A 14,525-nucleotide genomic window follows, 5' to 3' on the forward strand; every position below is an offset into this window, starting at 1 on the left:
AAGCCCAAGAGTTTAAGGTTGCTGTGAGCTGTAACGCCACAGCACTCCACCAAGGGTGACACAGTGAGACTGTCTCAATTTAAAAAAAAAAGAAAAGAAACTGAAGAGGAGCTGCTTGAGCAGCTTGAGTTTGAGACCAACCTGAGCAATGAGACCCCATCTCTAAAAAATAGCAGAGCGCTACAGTGGGCGCCTGTAGTCCCAGATACCTGGGAGGCTAAAGGCAAGAGAATTTCTTGAACCCAAGAATTTGAGGTTGCTGTGAGCTAAGATGCTACAGCACTCTACCAAGGTTGACCAAGTTAGACTCTGTCTAAAAAAAAAAAAAAGAAGAAACTGAAGAGGGTTTATGGATTACTTTTGTCAAATTCTTTTTTCTTGAGACAATGTCTCACTATGTCACCCTCAGTAGAGTGCTATGTCATCACAACTAACAGAAACCTCAAGCTCTTGGGCTTAAGCGATTCTCTTGCCTCAGCCTCCCAAGTAGCTAGGATTATAGGCACCTGACACAACGCCTGGCTATTTTTTTTGTTGCAGTTGTTGTTTAGCTGGCCCAGGCTAGGTTTGAACCTGCCAACCTAGGTGTATGTGGTGGGTGCCCTACCCACTGAGCTACGGGCACCACCCACTTCTGTCAACTTTTACAAAACCATTTCACTGCTAATCACCCCAGGGAAATAACTGTTAAAAGATTTGGCTATTCTAAAAAAAAAAAAAAAAGAAAGAAAGAAAGTGGGTGGTACCTGTGGTTCAGTGAGTAGGGCGCTGGCCTCATACTGAAGGTGGAGGGTTCAAATCCAGCCCCAGCCAAACTGCAACAAAAAGATAGCCAGGCGCCTGTAGTCCCAGCTACTTGGGAGGCTGAGGAAAGAGGATCGCCTAAGCCCAGTAGTTGGAAGCTGCTGTGAGCTATGACGCTACAGCACTCTACCGAGAGTGATAAAGTGAGACTCTGTCTCTAAAAATACATACTAATAAAGAAAAAGAAAATGGAACATAACAAATATTGCTGAAGATGCGAATTTTCAGAGAGAACATAAAAAGTGGTACAGCCACTATGAAAAAAAAATGACAGTTCCTCAAAAAGATAAATACAGAAATTCCACTCCTAGGTATACAGTCAAAAGAACTGAAAACAGCAACTCAAAACAGATACTTGTACACCAAAGTACACAGCTGCATTATTCACACTAAACATGCAAACAACAACCCAAATGTCCGTCACCAGATGGTATAAAAAAAATGTGGTATTGGTATAGACATACAATGAACTGTTCAGCCATTAACCCACATGGATAAACCTGGGAGACATTGTGCCAAGTGAAATAAACCACAAAAGGACAAACATTATGTGATTCCACTTATATGAACTATCTAGAATAGGAAAATTCTTAGAAACAAAAAGTGAATTAGTGGTGACCAAGAACTGGCGGAGGGGGAAGATACTGGTTAATGGATCCAATCTCTGGAGTGATGAAAAAATTTGGAAATAAATAGTGCTGATGGCTGTTTAATATTGAGAATATGTATGTACAATCAATGCCACTAAACTGTATACTTTTTTTTTTTGAGACAGAGCCTCACGTTGTCACCCTGGGTAGAATGCTGTGGCATCATAGGTCACAGCAACCTCCAACTCCCGGGCTCAACCAATTCTCCTGCCTCCACTTCCCAAGTAGCTGGGATTACAGGTGCCTGCCACAATACCCAGCTATTAAACTGTACACTTTAAAAATGGTAAAAGGCTTGGTGCCTATAGCACAGTGGTTACGGCACCAGCCACATACACCAAAGGTGGAGGGTTCTAACACAGCCTAGGCCAGCTAAACAATTGCAACAAAAAACAGCTGGGTATTTTGGCGGGCACCTGTAGTCCCAGCTACTTGGGAACCTGAGGCAAGAGAATCACTTAAACCCAAGAGTTTGAAGTTGCTATGAGCTGTGACGCCACAGCACTCTACTGAGGACGACATAGTGAGACTGTCTCAAAATAAAAAATGGTAAAAATGGCAAGTTTTATATGTGCTATCATAATTTCTTAAAATAAAACGGGGGGAGGGGCGGAACTAGCATTCTTTATTATAGCCATGGGTTTAAGTTCTGACTGCCACACATTAAGCTATGTGATATTACTTAGTTTCTCTGAGAGTCAATCTCTTTGTCTATAAAATAGAGATATTATCCACCTCACAGGGTTGTTGAGGATTAAATGAAAGAACCTAATCACTTACCAGAGGACCTGTTATATAATAAATACTAGATAAATGGTAGATGTTACTCATCGAGTAGGTGTAAGGCAGCATTTAAAAGAACTCCATGATGTTCCCAACACATTTTGAAATAAAGTCTACACAAATGAATGTCCAGTATTCAGTTATCCTCCTATAAACCTGGAAACTTGTGACCTCCAGGCTCAGTTCTCTTGGGATATCACTGAATGTACAGAATAAATGACACACCCATAAAGTGAGATGTACTTTATACATGACTACACTTTCATTGTACAGGTGAACAAAGAAGGTTAGGCTGCCCTCAATTAACATAATTTTATTGGGTTTTTCCCCATGTATGTCTTTTTGTTTGTTTTGGAGACAGAGTCTTGCTCTGATACCCCAGCTAGATTGCAGTGGCTTCATCACAGTTCACTGCAACCTCAAACTCCTAGGCTCAAGCAATTCTCCTGCCCCAGCCTCCACAGTAGCTGGGACTATGTGCAGCTAATTTTTCTATTTTTTATAGAGAAGGCGTTTTGCTCTTGCTCAGGTTGGTTTCCAATTCCGGGCCTCAAGCAAACCTCCCACCTCAGCCTCCCAGAATGCTAAGATTACAGGTATGACATATATATATAGACATATATATTTTTTAAATCATAAGAGGTTTAGTTCCTTAGCAATTGCTATGAGCCAAAGCCTTGTCTAGAGGCCTTCAATGCCAACCCCGATCACAATGTCATAATAAAGAATCATGCAGAGTATATCTAAAAATATCAAAACAATGGGAATTCTAGGAGCATGGAAATTTGGAGAGAACTGTTAAATAATCTTGTTTTTTTTTTTGTTTGTTTGTTTTGAGACCAAGTCTTATTATGTCACCCTTGGTAGAGTGCCATGGCATCACAGCCCACAGCAACCTCAAACTCTTGGGCTTAAGCAATTCTCTTGCCTCAACCTCCCGAGTAGCTGGGACTACAGGTGCCCGCCACAACACCCAGCTATGTTTTGGTTGAAGTTGTCATTGTTGTTTAGCAGGCCTGGGTCAGACTCGAACCTGCCAGCCTTGGTGTATGGGGCCAGCGCCCTGCTCACTGAGCTTTGGATGCCAAGCCAAGTTAAATAATCTTGTATAACTTCCATGATAGACTTGTCTTGAATAAAATTAGGCATTAAGGGCGGCACCTGTGGCTCAAAGGAGTGGGGCGCTGGCCCCATATGCCGGAGGTGGCAGGTTCAAACCCAGCCCCGGCCAAAAAACTGCAAAAAAAAAAAAAAAAAAAAAATTAGGCATTAGAAAAATAGCCTAAGTAGCTCAAACTCAAAAACAGAATCCTAGACAGGATATGCTAGAGCAGTGGTTCTCAACCTTCCTAATGCCGCAACCCTTTAATACAGTTCCTCATGTTGTGGTGACCCCTAACCATAAAATTATTTTCCTTGCTACTTCCTAACTGTAATTTTGCTATTGTTATAAATCATAATGATATGCAGGAGACCCCCCAAAAGGGTCATGACCCACAGGTTGAGAACTGCTGTGCTAGAGGAAGATACTACAGATTCCAAAATAATAGATAACACAAATCTTGTTCAGGGGTCCTCAAACTTTTTTTTTTTTTTTTGTAGAGACAGAGTCTCACTTTATGGCCCTTGGTAGAGTGCCGTGGCCTCACACAGCTCACAGCAACCTCCAACTCCTGGGCTCAAGCGATTCTCTTGCCTCAGCCTCCCGAGTAGCTGGGTCTACAGGCGCCCACCACAACGCCCGGCTATTTTTTGGTTGCAGTTTTTTGGCCGGGGCTGGGTTTGAACTCGCCACCCTCGGTATATGGGGCTGGCGCCCTACTGACTGAGCCATAGGCACCGCCCGGTCCTCAAACTTTTTAAACAGGGGGCCAGTTCACTGTTCCTCACACCGTTGGAGGGCCAGCCGGATTATAGTTTAAAAAAAAAAAAACTATGAACAAATTCCTATGCACACTGCACATATCTTATTCTGAAGTAAAAAAACAAAACGGGAACAAATACAATCACACCGCTGCATGTGGCCCGCGGGCCACAGTTTGAGGACCCCTGTATATATGATAAGCCATTTCCATATTTTACAGTCTGTTGCAAAAATTTCCCAAATTTCTTCAAAGTAATCTGCCTAATAAGTTTTTCTTGATACATACACAAAAATTTGTACACATAAGACACAGTTCTAGAAGGAAAAGGAAAGTAAAGTAGTATCTGAAATGGTCAAAAAAGATGTTTAAAGTTATTTTTTAAACTAAGGCTGGCTGATATTTAGAATGTTTGCACAACATTGTCAGTGTAATTAAAACTGTCATGAAAAGCATCTGAAGACTGTATTTTACTCCACATTGATAAAAGAATTTTCCATACCCTACGCGTGCAGATTAATACCACTAACCACCACTGTATGTTTGAAAAACTAAAGATCTGTGACAATACCCTTAGGAAAAAGTCTTTCCCTTCACAATAAAAACCTACTTAATGAGCAAGAATTCTCAAACATGTTAACCTGCAACACACCTAAACTAATTTCATTAAAACACAATTAACTCTTAACTTTTACATCATGGCCAATAAAAGGATCCATAATTAAATTCCAGAAACAATCCTTTTATCCACACCACCTCTTCCACATTCCAGTTACTTTTGAGCCCATGCTCTCTCTCCAGAAGAAAATAAGGTTGGTGGTTGATGTTAAAACACAATTAACTCTTAACTTTTACATCATGGCCAATAAAAGGATCCATAATTAAATTCCAGAAACAATCCTTTTATCCACACCACCTCTTCCACATTCCAGTTACTTTTGAGCCCATGCTCTCTCTCTAGAAGAAAATAAGGTTGGTGGTTGATGTTCCTTTTTCTAAACTTTACTTTGGAAAGGTAGAGCACAACTTACAGTTCACAGTCGGGAGAACTCAGTGCTCAAAGAAACCGATACTATTGCTATCTAACTGGGTAAGACTGGTAATAAATTATCCAAAGCTAAGATTTCATGCTTTTAAAAGCCCATAGTAATGATGCCTGGCTGTTCAGAAGTCACACTACCAAAAGGCTTAAATAAATTAGTTCAAATGTATTACAAACAAAAATATTTATGACAATTTTTAAATGAATGTGAATAAATAATTAAAACTAAACCCTACCTATAACAAATACTATTAGATTAATACTTTGGTATCACTAACAATCACTTCAATTACAGGAAGAATCATTTAACCCCCAATTTGACCTTAACCCAAGTCTGCTTTAAATCATGCCCTTTTTATCTTCCTCTTTTGTCTTTTTTTATGACGTATTTTTTTAATTATTAAATCATAGCTGTGTACATTAATGCGATCATGGGGCACCATACACTGGTTTTATAGACCATTTGACACATTTTCACCACACCGGTTAACATAGCCTTCCTGGCATTTTCTTATCTTTCTTTTTTGTTGTCACTCATTAATGTGCCACCAAGCAATAATGTGATGACATGAAATGCACTAAAGGACTACTTTTTTCAGGACAACCTTTAGTGAATTCTCCAATTATGTGCCCAGGATTTGGTCACACAGGATACTCATAGATTTTAATAAAGTGTCATGGCTAAAACATGTCATCCAGAAAATCCATTAGCCAAAACCTAGGTGTACTGGTTCATGGACAGAGCTTAAGTAACAGGGCAAAGCGAGTGGTCTAAATGTTACTATGTTAAGAAAAAGTTGTAAGCCCTCCCACACCCAAACAATTTAGTAACTTACAAATAAGCTTCTACCATTAGGTCGCAATCAAACCACCACTGCCATCTTTGCTCCTCCTAGAAGCTGTTTTTGACTAAAATATTCTATAGAATGGACTCGGTAAAAGGTCACTTAAGTAAAAGTAGAATTATTTTATTTTATCGCCACACAACTATTGATTGGATTAAAATACTTCACAGCACAGTTATTTACTATTAAGTGAAAGTGCGTTGCGTGTTAGAAAACTTTTAAAGTACTGATGCTTCAGGGGTAAGTCAGACTCTTTTTAAAAGATTTGTACTTTTATCCTACATATTTTCCTTTTACGTCAGATGGATCGGAATTTGACTAGCCCACCCCGACAGTACACCGGCCCAACACCCTCATACTGTAGCAAGAAGCCACGTTTACTTGGGCAGACCGTTTCCTTCTCTTCTTAATACAATGCCTGTGGCCACTTGAGACTTCTCCAGCCCAGCTCCAGAAACTCGCAGGTTTAAATGCCCAAATTGGAACCAACCCGGGCAGCTGTCATCTGAAACTCAGGAAAGCTGAGACCAGCCAACTCTGCTGAACGAGGAAGGGTGCGGAGAGATGTGGCGGGGGCCCGTCGGAGGGAACGCATTAGTCTCCCTCCCACCCCCATCAATTCGCTTTGCTGCAACCCCAGCGCCGCCATCCTGTTCCTGAATAATTAAACCGGCTGGAGACGGAGTGAGGTGGCCAGAAGGGCAGTCTCGGGTCCGAGTTCCCCGAGCCGAGCAGTGAGGTCGGCGAGGCCGAGGACTAAATCCCTGTCGTGCAGAGGACTTTTCTCCGCGGCTGGGGAGGGAAGGGACGACCCCCGCGGCCGGCGAGGCAGCCGGAAGCCGAGCGCGAGAGTGACGCGGAAGGGAGAACGACAAAGGGGTGCGGGGACCCGGCCGCGCGGCCCGCGGGGGTCGGGACAGGTGGCCGGGCCTGGCCGGGAACAATGGGGGGCCGAGGCTGCCCCCTGGCGCTCACCTACCTCCGGTGCCCTCCGAGTTCTCGTTGAGGCTGCCTGAAGAGTCGTGCTGGGCGCCCACACACCCGCCCATGGGGGACTCCGGCGCCTCGTCCGCCACCTCCGGGAGCTGGTCCGGGCCCGCCGCCGCCGCCGCCGCCGCCTCAGCCTCCTCCGGCGCCACAGCCGAGCTCCGGACAGGCGCGCCGCTCTGCCTGCCGGCCGCGGCCCAGCCTCCGCCCCCCTCGCCGCTCCACCCACCGCCTTGGCTCGGCCCCTTCCTCCGCGCCCACTTCTACTTCAGCCCCCGGGCCGCCCGCCCGGCAGGCCTGGCCCGCGCGTTTCCCTCGCCTCTGGCTCGGCCCAGCCAAGCCGGGGCTGGCCCATCCCGGGCGGGCCGCAGCGCCCGCGTCGCCCCCTCACAAGCCCGCACACCCGCTCCCAGGCGAGCCCCGCGCTGGCGCCGTCCGTCCGCCAGGCCCCATCGGCCCCCGCCCCGCGGCGCCGCCCTCCGCACCCGCGGCCTGGGCTCTGCCCGGCCCGCCCGGAACCTTCGGGGAGGGGCGGGGCCGCGGGAGGCTGCACGCTGATTGGCTGGGGGCGGGGCCGCGAGCGGGGCGGAGAAGGGAGGGGGTGCGGAGGAGGAGAGGGGAGGAGGGTCGCGCGGGGAGGAAGGGCGCTGAGGGGAGAAGGAGCGAGGGATGGGAGGAGAGAAGAAAGGACGGGAGAAGGAAGGGAAACCTGGAGAAGAGGAACGAAAGTGAGAAAAGAGACCTGGGGAGGGGCGAAACCGAGTTTCTCGCTCCTTGGCCGTCAGCTCTTTCTGTCTGGTGGAAGCGGGTCGTAAGGGGCCACCGAAAAGTAGTAATGGAAGACTCACAGGCGGGGCCGGGGCGGTGTCCCAAATAATTGGGGGGTTTGGGGGAGGAGTCCTGGTTGAAAGCTGAGGTGCTAGCAGCTTTTGGATTTGGGTACTCAAAAGTCTGGGGTGCCCTGCTGCTGCCCTACCCCTATTCCCCCTAAAATCACTGTCCCCGGTAGGGTGGAGACGTTGTGGTTTTAAGCTAGACTCAGATTAGAGAGGCATCCCGCGGAGGGAGAGAGAAGAGCTGACCACAGTTTAGGGGGCGTGGGTTTAATTTTTCACGAGATTGATTATTCAAACAATGCTACTTCTTTCAAGATTCTGCCTTTAGGTATCGTAAATCACCTTCAGAACAAAGTGAAAACATAAACGAAATAGCTTGCTTTTTCTAATCTAGTATTTGGTACATCGACCACACCCAACATTCTTGGCGGTTACTTTCCCAATCTCAGCCAAACTGTTAAGGTCCCTTCAGAATCGTGCTTCTCGCTTATAATGCCTTAAATTTTTTACGTCCTGCTCAGGCCTCTTAAAGCTTGTTTCTGCCTAACAGCTGTTTTAACTATCTGCAGACTCTTTTTTTAACACCGTGGGTCAGCTTTTGCTTAGCATTAAAAAAAAATTTTTTTTAAGTGAAATACCTAAGAAAGAGACGCTCTGCAGTTTGGAATTTGCATTTAACTATATTCTCATACTGCTGGTGGGAGTGTAAATTGGTTCACTCTTTTGCAAAGCAATTTGGCAATGCAGATCAAGAGCTTAAAGATGTTCCTACCCTTTGACTCAGGATTATTCCACATCTGGGAATCTAGCTCACAGAAATAGTCCAAAATGCAAAAATCTAGAGATAATCAAACACAAACAAACAAATTCTACCCTTAAAGCCCAGAAATGTCGTGAGATAGAGAAGTCTACTGTACTAAACTTATACTGAAGAATTAGCATTGTCCTCAGTTGTCCTATACATTCAAAGGGCTTATATACAGTACATGTTTTTTATGAGTTTTTAGAGGTTGCTGTGACATCAGAGGCCATGTCGCAAAGCCTTCTATGTGTTCATTCTCAGCAGAGTATTCACATTGGCAGATAGACATCACTTCCTCATTTCCCTGAAGGAGAGAAGCACCATGCTGAATATTTGCAGAGATTGTTTTGTCCTGAATTTCGCTCTAGAAATTGCAGAAATGGTTTCTACGGTGTCTCTTAAACAGATGGTAGGCACCCAAATGATGAGGACATTCTGAAGAGCACTGTAGAGTTGGTACTAGGAAGAGAGAGCAATCTCATGGAGAAATTCTCATCAATGGGTGTCCTCTGCCCTGCCTTAATCTTAGAGCAGACATGTGTTCCCTGGAGGCAAAACACTGTAGCAGTAGGTCCCAGATATGTTGTTAACTTCCTGGATTTGAATCTGGCTTCCATTCTGTACCAGCTATATGACCTTAAATTTTCTAGAGTTCAGTTTTATCACCCATAAACTAGGGTCAATAATAATGCCCCAAGTTCTGTGGGGACTCTATTTAAACTATTTGTCTAGCATCACCTATCTAAACTTACTGCATAACACTTTCTATAGAAACAATTCCTTGTTTTTGTGTATATACACGTGGTTTATTGTTTTATATCTTTATGGAAAATTCATATACCATGTATTTCACCGATTTATTTTTAATTGACAAATAATCATTGTATATACTTAGGGGTACAATGTTTTGATATATGTTTACGATGTGGAATGACGAAATAAGGCTAATTAACAAATCCATCACATACTTATTTTTTGCGTGGTAAAAACATTTAAAATCTACTCTTTCAGCAAATATTTAATCTGGCCAGGTGAGAGGGCTCACACCTGTAATTCTAGCACTCAGGGAGGCCAAGGCAGGCAAATCACTTGAGCTCAGAGACCAGCCTGAGCAAGAGTGAGACCATGTCTCTACTAAATAGAAAAATTAACTGGGCATTGTGGTAGGTGCCTGTAGTCCCAGCTAGTTGGGAAGCTGAGGCATAAGGATCACTCGAGCCCAAGATGTTTGAGGTTGCTGTGAGCTATGATGATGCCATGGCACTCCACTGCAGGGCCACAAAGTGAGACTGTCTCAAAAAACAAAAAACAAAACAAAACAAAAAAGGTATACAGTATATTATTACAGTCACCATTCTATGTATTAAGTCACTAAAGCCTGTCTATCTGAAACTTTGTACACTTTAACATCCTCCTTTTCCTCATTTACCCTCCCACTCCTTCACCAGTTTCAATTGTTGCTGTGTATGGTGGCTCACGCCTGTAATACCAGCACTTTGGGAGGCTGAGGTGGGTGGATTGCTTAAGCTCACAAGTTCAAGACCAGCCTGAGCAAGAGCAAGACCCCATCTCTACCAAAAAAATAAGTAAATAAATAGGGTGGCACCTGTGGCTCAAAGGAGTAGGGCACTAGCCCCATATGCCGGAGGTGGCGGGTTCAAACCCAGCCCCAGCCAAAAACTGCAAAAAATAAATAAATAAATAAATAAATAAAATAGGGTCTGGGCACAGTGGCTCATGCCTATAATCCTAGAACTCCATGAGGCCAAGCAGGTGGATTGCCTGAGCTCACAAGTTCAAGACCAGCCTGAGCCAGAGCAAGACCCTGTCTCAAGAAATAGCTGGATATTATGGTGGTGCCTCTAGTTCCAGCTGCTTGTGAGGCTGAGGCAAAAGGGTTTCTTAACCAAAAGAGTTTGAGGTTGCTGTGAGCTGTGACTCCAGGACACTCTACGAAGGGCGACAGCTTAAGACTCTGTCTCAAAAAAAGAAAAAAAAAATCGATAAACTATCTGGGCATTAAAGTGGGCACCTGTAGTCCCAGCTACTCAGGAGGCTGAGGCAAGAGGATTACTGTGAGCTGTGATGCCAAGCACTCTACACAGGGCAACAGAATGAGACTCTGTCTCAAAATAAATAAATAAATAATACAGTTCAATGGTTTTTATTAAATTCACAGTCAATTTTAGAATATTTTTATCACCTCAAAAATATTTTATCACCTCAGCTCAGTGTTCGTTGCTCAGTGGTTAGGGCTCTGGCCACGTACACCAGGGCTGGCAGGTTTGAACCCGGCCTGGGCCTACTAAACAATGACAACAACAAAAAAATAGCTGGGAGTTGTGGTGGGTGCCTGTAGTCCAAGCTACTTGGGAGGCTGAGGCAAGAGAATCGCTTAAACCCAAGAGTTTGGGGTTGCTGTCAGCTGTGACTCTACAGCACTCTACAGAGGGCGATGCAGTGAGACTCCATCTCAAAATAAAAAAAGCCCATACCCATCAGCAGTCACCATTTCCTTCCACCCCCACCCCATCCCAGCCCTAGGCAACTGCAAATCTATTTTCTGTCTCTATAGGTTGTCTATTCTGGATCTTCATGTAAATGCAATCATACAATAGGTAATCTTTCACATAATGAACTATTTTCAAGGGTCCTCCATGTTCCATGTATCAGTCCTTCATGCCTTCTTATGATGGTATTTGGATAGACCACATTTTTTGTTTATGCTTTTACCAGTTGATAGACATTTGGGTTGTTTCCACTTTTTGGCTATTATAAGTAAAGTTGCTATGAACACTCATGTGCAAGTTTTTGTGTAGACATATGCTTTCACTTATCCTGGGTATAGAAGTGGAATTGCTTGGTCATATGGTAACTCTATGTTTAACTTTCTGAAGAATTGGCAAACTGTTTTCCAAAGTGGCTGCCCCATTTTACAATACCACCAGCAATGTATGAAGGGTCCCATTTTTCTACATCTTTATTAATACTTATTGTTGTTCATCTTTTATTATGGACATCTTAGTGTGTGTGTGTGTGTGTGTGTGTGTGTGTGCAAAGCATCTCATTGCGGTTTTTATTAATCATCTTTTTATGTAGCTATAGATTGTTTGTATATATATATTTTAAAAATGTTTGCTCAGGGGCGGCGCCTGTGGCTCAGTTGGTAAGGCGCCGGCCCCATATACCGAGGGTGGCAGATTCAAACCCGGGCTCGGCTGAACTGCAACCAAAAAATAGCTGGGCATTGTGGCGGGCGCCTGTAGTCCCAGCTACTCGGGAGGCTGAGGCAAGAGAATCGCTTAAGCCCAGGAGTTGGAGGTTGCTGTGAGCTGTGCGATGCCATGGCACTCTACCGAGGGCCATAAAGTAAAACTCTGTCTCTACAAAAAAAAAAAAAAAAAATGTTTGCTCAGATACCTGTCTATTTTTAAATTGGATTTTTGGGGCACAGTGCCGGTGGCTTGCGTCTGTAATCCCTGCACTTTGGGAGGCCAAAGTGGGAGGATCCCTTGAGCTCAGGAGTTCGAGACCAGCCTGAGCAAGAGTGAGATTCTGTCTCTACTAAAAATAGAAAAGAATTAGCAGAACGTTATGGTGGGCACGTGTAGTCCCAGTTACTTGGGAGCCTGTGGCTGGAGGATTGTTTGAACTCAGGAGTTTGAGGTTGCTGTGAGCTAGACTGACTTTACAGAACTGGGTGACAGAGTGACTCTGTCTCAAAAAAAAAAAAATGGGTTATTTGTCATTTTATATGTATTTGTAAGAGTTTTTATTATTTTATTTATTTATTTATTTTTTTTTTTTTCGTAGAGACCGAGTCTCACTTTATGGCCCTCAGTAGAGTGCCATGGCTTCACACAGCTCACAGCAACCTCCAACTCCCGGGCTTAAGCGATTCTCTTGCCTCAGCCTCCCGAGTAGCTGGGACTACAGGTGCCCGCCACAACACCCGGCTATTTTTGGGTTGCAGTTTGGCCGGGGCTGGGTTTGAATCCGCCACCCTTGGTATATGGGGCCGGCGCCTTACCGACTGAGCCACAGGCGCCGCCCAGTTGTAAGAGTTTTTAATATATTCTGAACACAAGTTCCTTAGCAAATGTACGAGGTATAAATATTTTCTTTTCTTATAGGTTGTCTTTAAATCTACTTTTCTTTTCTTTTTTTTTTTTTTTTTGTGGTTTTTGGCCGGGGCTGGGTTTGAACCCGCCACCTCTGGCATATGGGACCGGCGTCCTACTCCTTGAGCCACAGGCGGCGCCCTACTCCTTGAGCCACAGGCAGCGCCCAACTTTTCTTTCTTTTTTGAGACAGAGCATTAAGCTGTCACCCTGAGTAGAGTGCCGGGGCATCGCTCAGAGCATCCTCCAACTCCTGGGCTCAAGCGATTCTCCTGCCTCTGCTCCCAAGTAGCTGGGATTCCAGGTGCCTGCCACAATGCCCGGCTATTTTTGGTTGCAGCCGTCACTGTTGTTTGGCAGGCCCGGGTTGGCTTCAAACCCGCCAGCTCAGGTGTATGTGGCTGGTGCCTTAGTTGCTTGAACTGCAGGCGCCAAGCCTTTAAATCTTCTAGATAGAGTCTTTTGAAGCACGAAAATTTATAATATATATATTTTTAATTTTTAGAGATAGGGTCTTACAACTTTGCCCAGGCTGCACTTGAACTCCAGGGCTAAAGAGATCCTCCCCACTCAGCCCCCTCAGTAGCTGGGACTGCAGGCACATGCTATCATGCCCGGATAATTTTAATGCAATTAATTTTACCTATTTTTCTTTGGTTGCATGTGCTTTGGGGCTCATAGCTAAGAAACCTACCAGAGGTCATCAAACTTTTTAAACAGGAGGCCAGTTCACTGTCCCTCAGACCGTTGGAGGGCTGGATTATAGTTTAAAAAAAAAACTATGAACAAATTCCTATGCACACTGCACATATCTTATTTTGAAGTAAAAAAAACAAAACGGGAACAAATACAATCACACCACCTCATGTGGCCTACGGGCCGGGCTGCAGTTTGAGGACCCCTGGAAGGTCACGAACATTTACACCTATGTTTTCCTCTAGGGCAGTGTTTCTCAACCTGTGGGTTGCAACCTCTTTGTAACAATGAAAATATATCTTGCATTATACATATTTACATTACAATTCATAACAGTAGCAAAATTACAGTTATGAAATAGCAACAAAAATAATTTTGTGGTTGGGGGTCACCACAACATGAGGAACTGTATTAAAGGGTCGCCGCGTTAGCAAGGTTGAGAACCACTGCCCTAGGGTTTTACAGCGTTCACGCTTACATTTAGGTCTTCGATACACTGAATCAATTTGTGTGTGTGTGTGTGTGTGTGTGTGTGTGTGTGTGTGTGTGACAAAATATAGCATAAAATCACTTTCTTCTTAGAGTCTCAATCGCTCTGGGTTGAGTGCTATGATATTGTCACAGCTCACGGCAATCTCAAACTCTTGGGCTCAAGCAATCCTCTTGCTTCAGCCTCCTGAGGAGCTGGGACTACAGGTGCCTGCCACAACACCCAGCTATATTTAGAGACGGGGTCTCGCTTTTGCTCAGGCTGGTCTCACACTCCTGAGCTCAGGCAATCTATGGGCCTTGGACTCCCAGAGTGCTAGGGTTTCAGGTGTGAGCCGCTGTGCCCGGCCAAATAACTTACTTTTATATATGGTGTAAGGTTGACATCTCTCTTCATTCTTTTGCAAGTGAATTTCTAGCATCCTAGAATCATTTGTTGAAAAGAGTAGTCTCGGGTGGCGCCTGTGGCTCAGTGGGTAAGACGCCTGCCCCGTATACCGAGGGTGGCAGGTTCAAACCCGGCCCCGGCCAAACTGCAACCAAAAAATAGCCGGGCGTTGTGGCGGGCGCCTGTAGTCCCAGCTACTAGGGAGGTTGAGGCAAGAGAA

The 14,525-nt window shown here is 44.7% G+C and overlaps 1 protein-coding gene across 1 annotated transcript in view; it reads right to left on the minus strand.

Moving 5' to 3' along the window:
- UBTD2 (ubiquitin domain containing 2) overlaps positions 1–7,501 on the minus strand; it is an 88,124-nt gene extending 80,623 nt beyond the window's left edge. The window contains exon 1 of the mRNA XM_053567360.1: positions 6,966–7,501. Within this exon, the coding sequence (XP_053423335.1) occupies positions 6,966–7,035 (70 nt within the window). The 5' untranslated portion in view covers positions 7,036–7,501. The remainder of the gene's footprint in view (positions 1–6,965) is intronic.
- Positions 7,502–14,525: the final 7,024 nt, after the last annotated feature.

This window comes from Nycticebus coucang, chromosome 17 (genome assembly GCF_027406575.1).
Source record: "Nycticebus coucang isolate mNycCou1 chromosome 17, mNycCou1.pri, whole genome shotgun sequence".
NCBI lineage: Eukaryota > Metazoa > Chordata > Mammalia > Primates > Lorisidae > Nycticebus > Nycticebus coucang.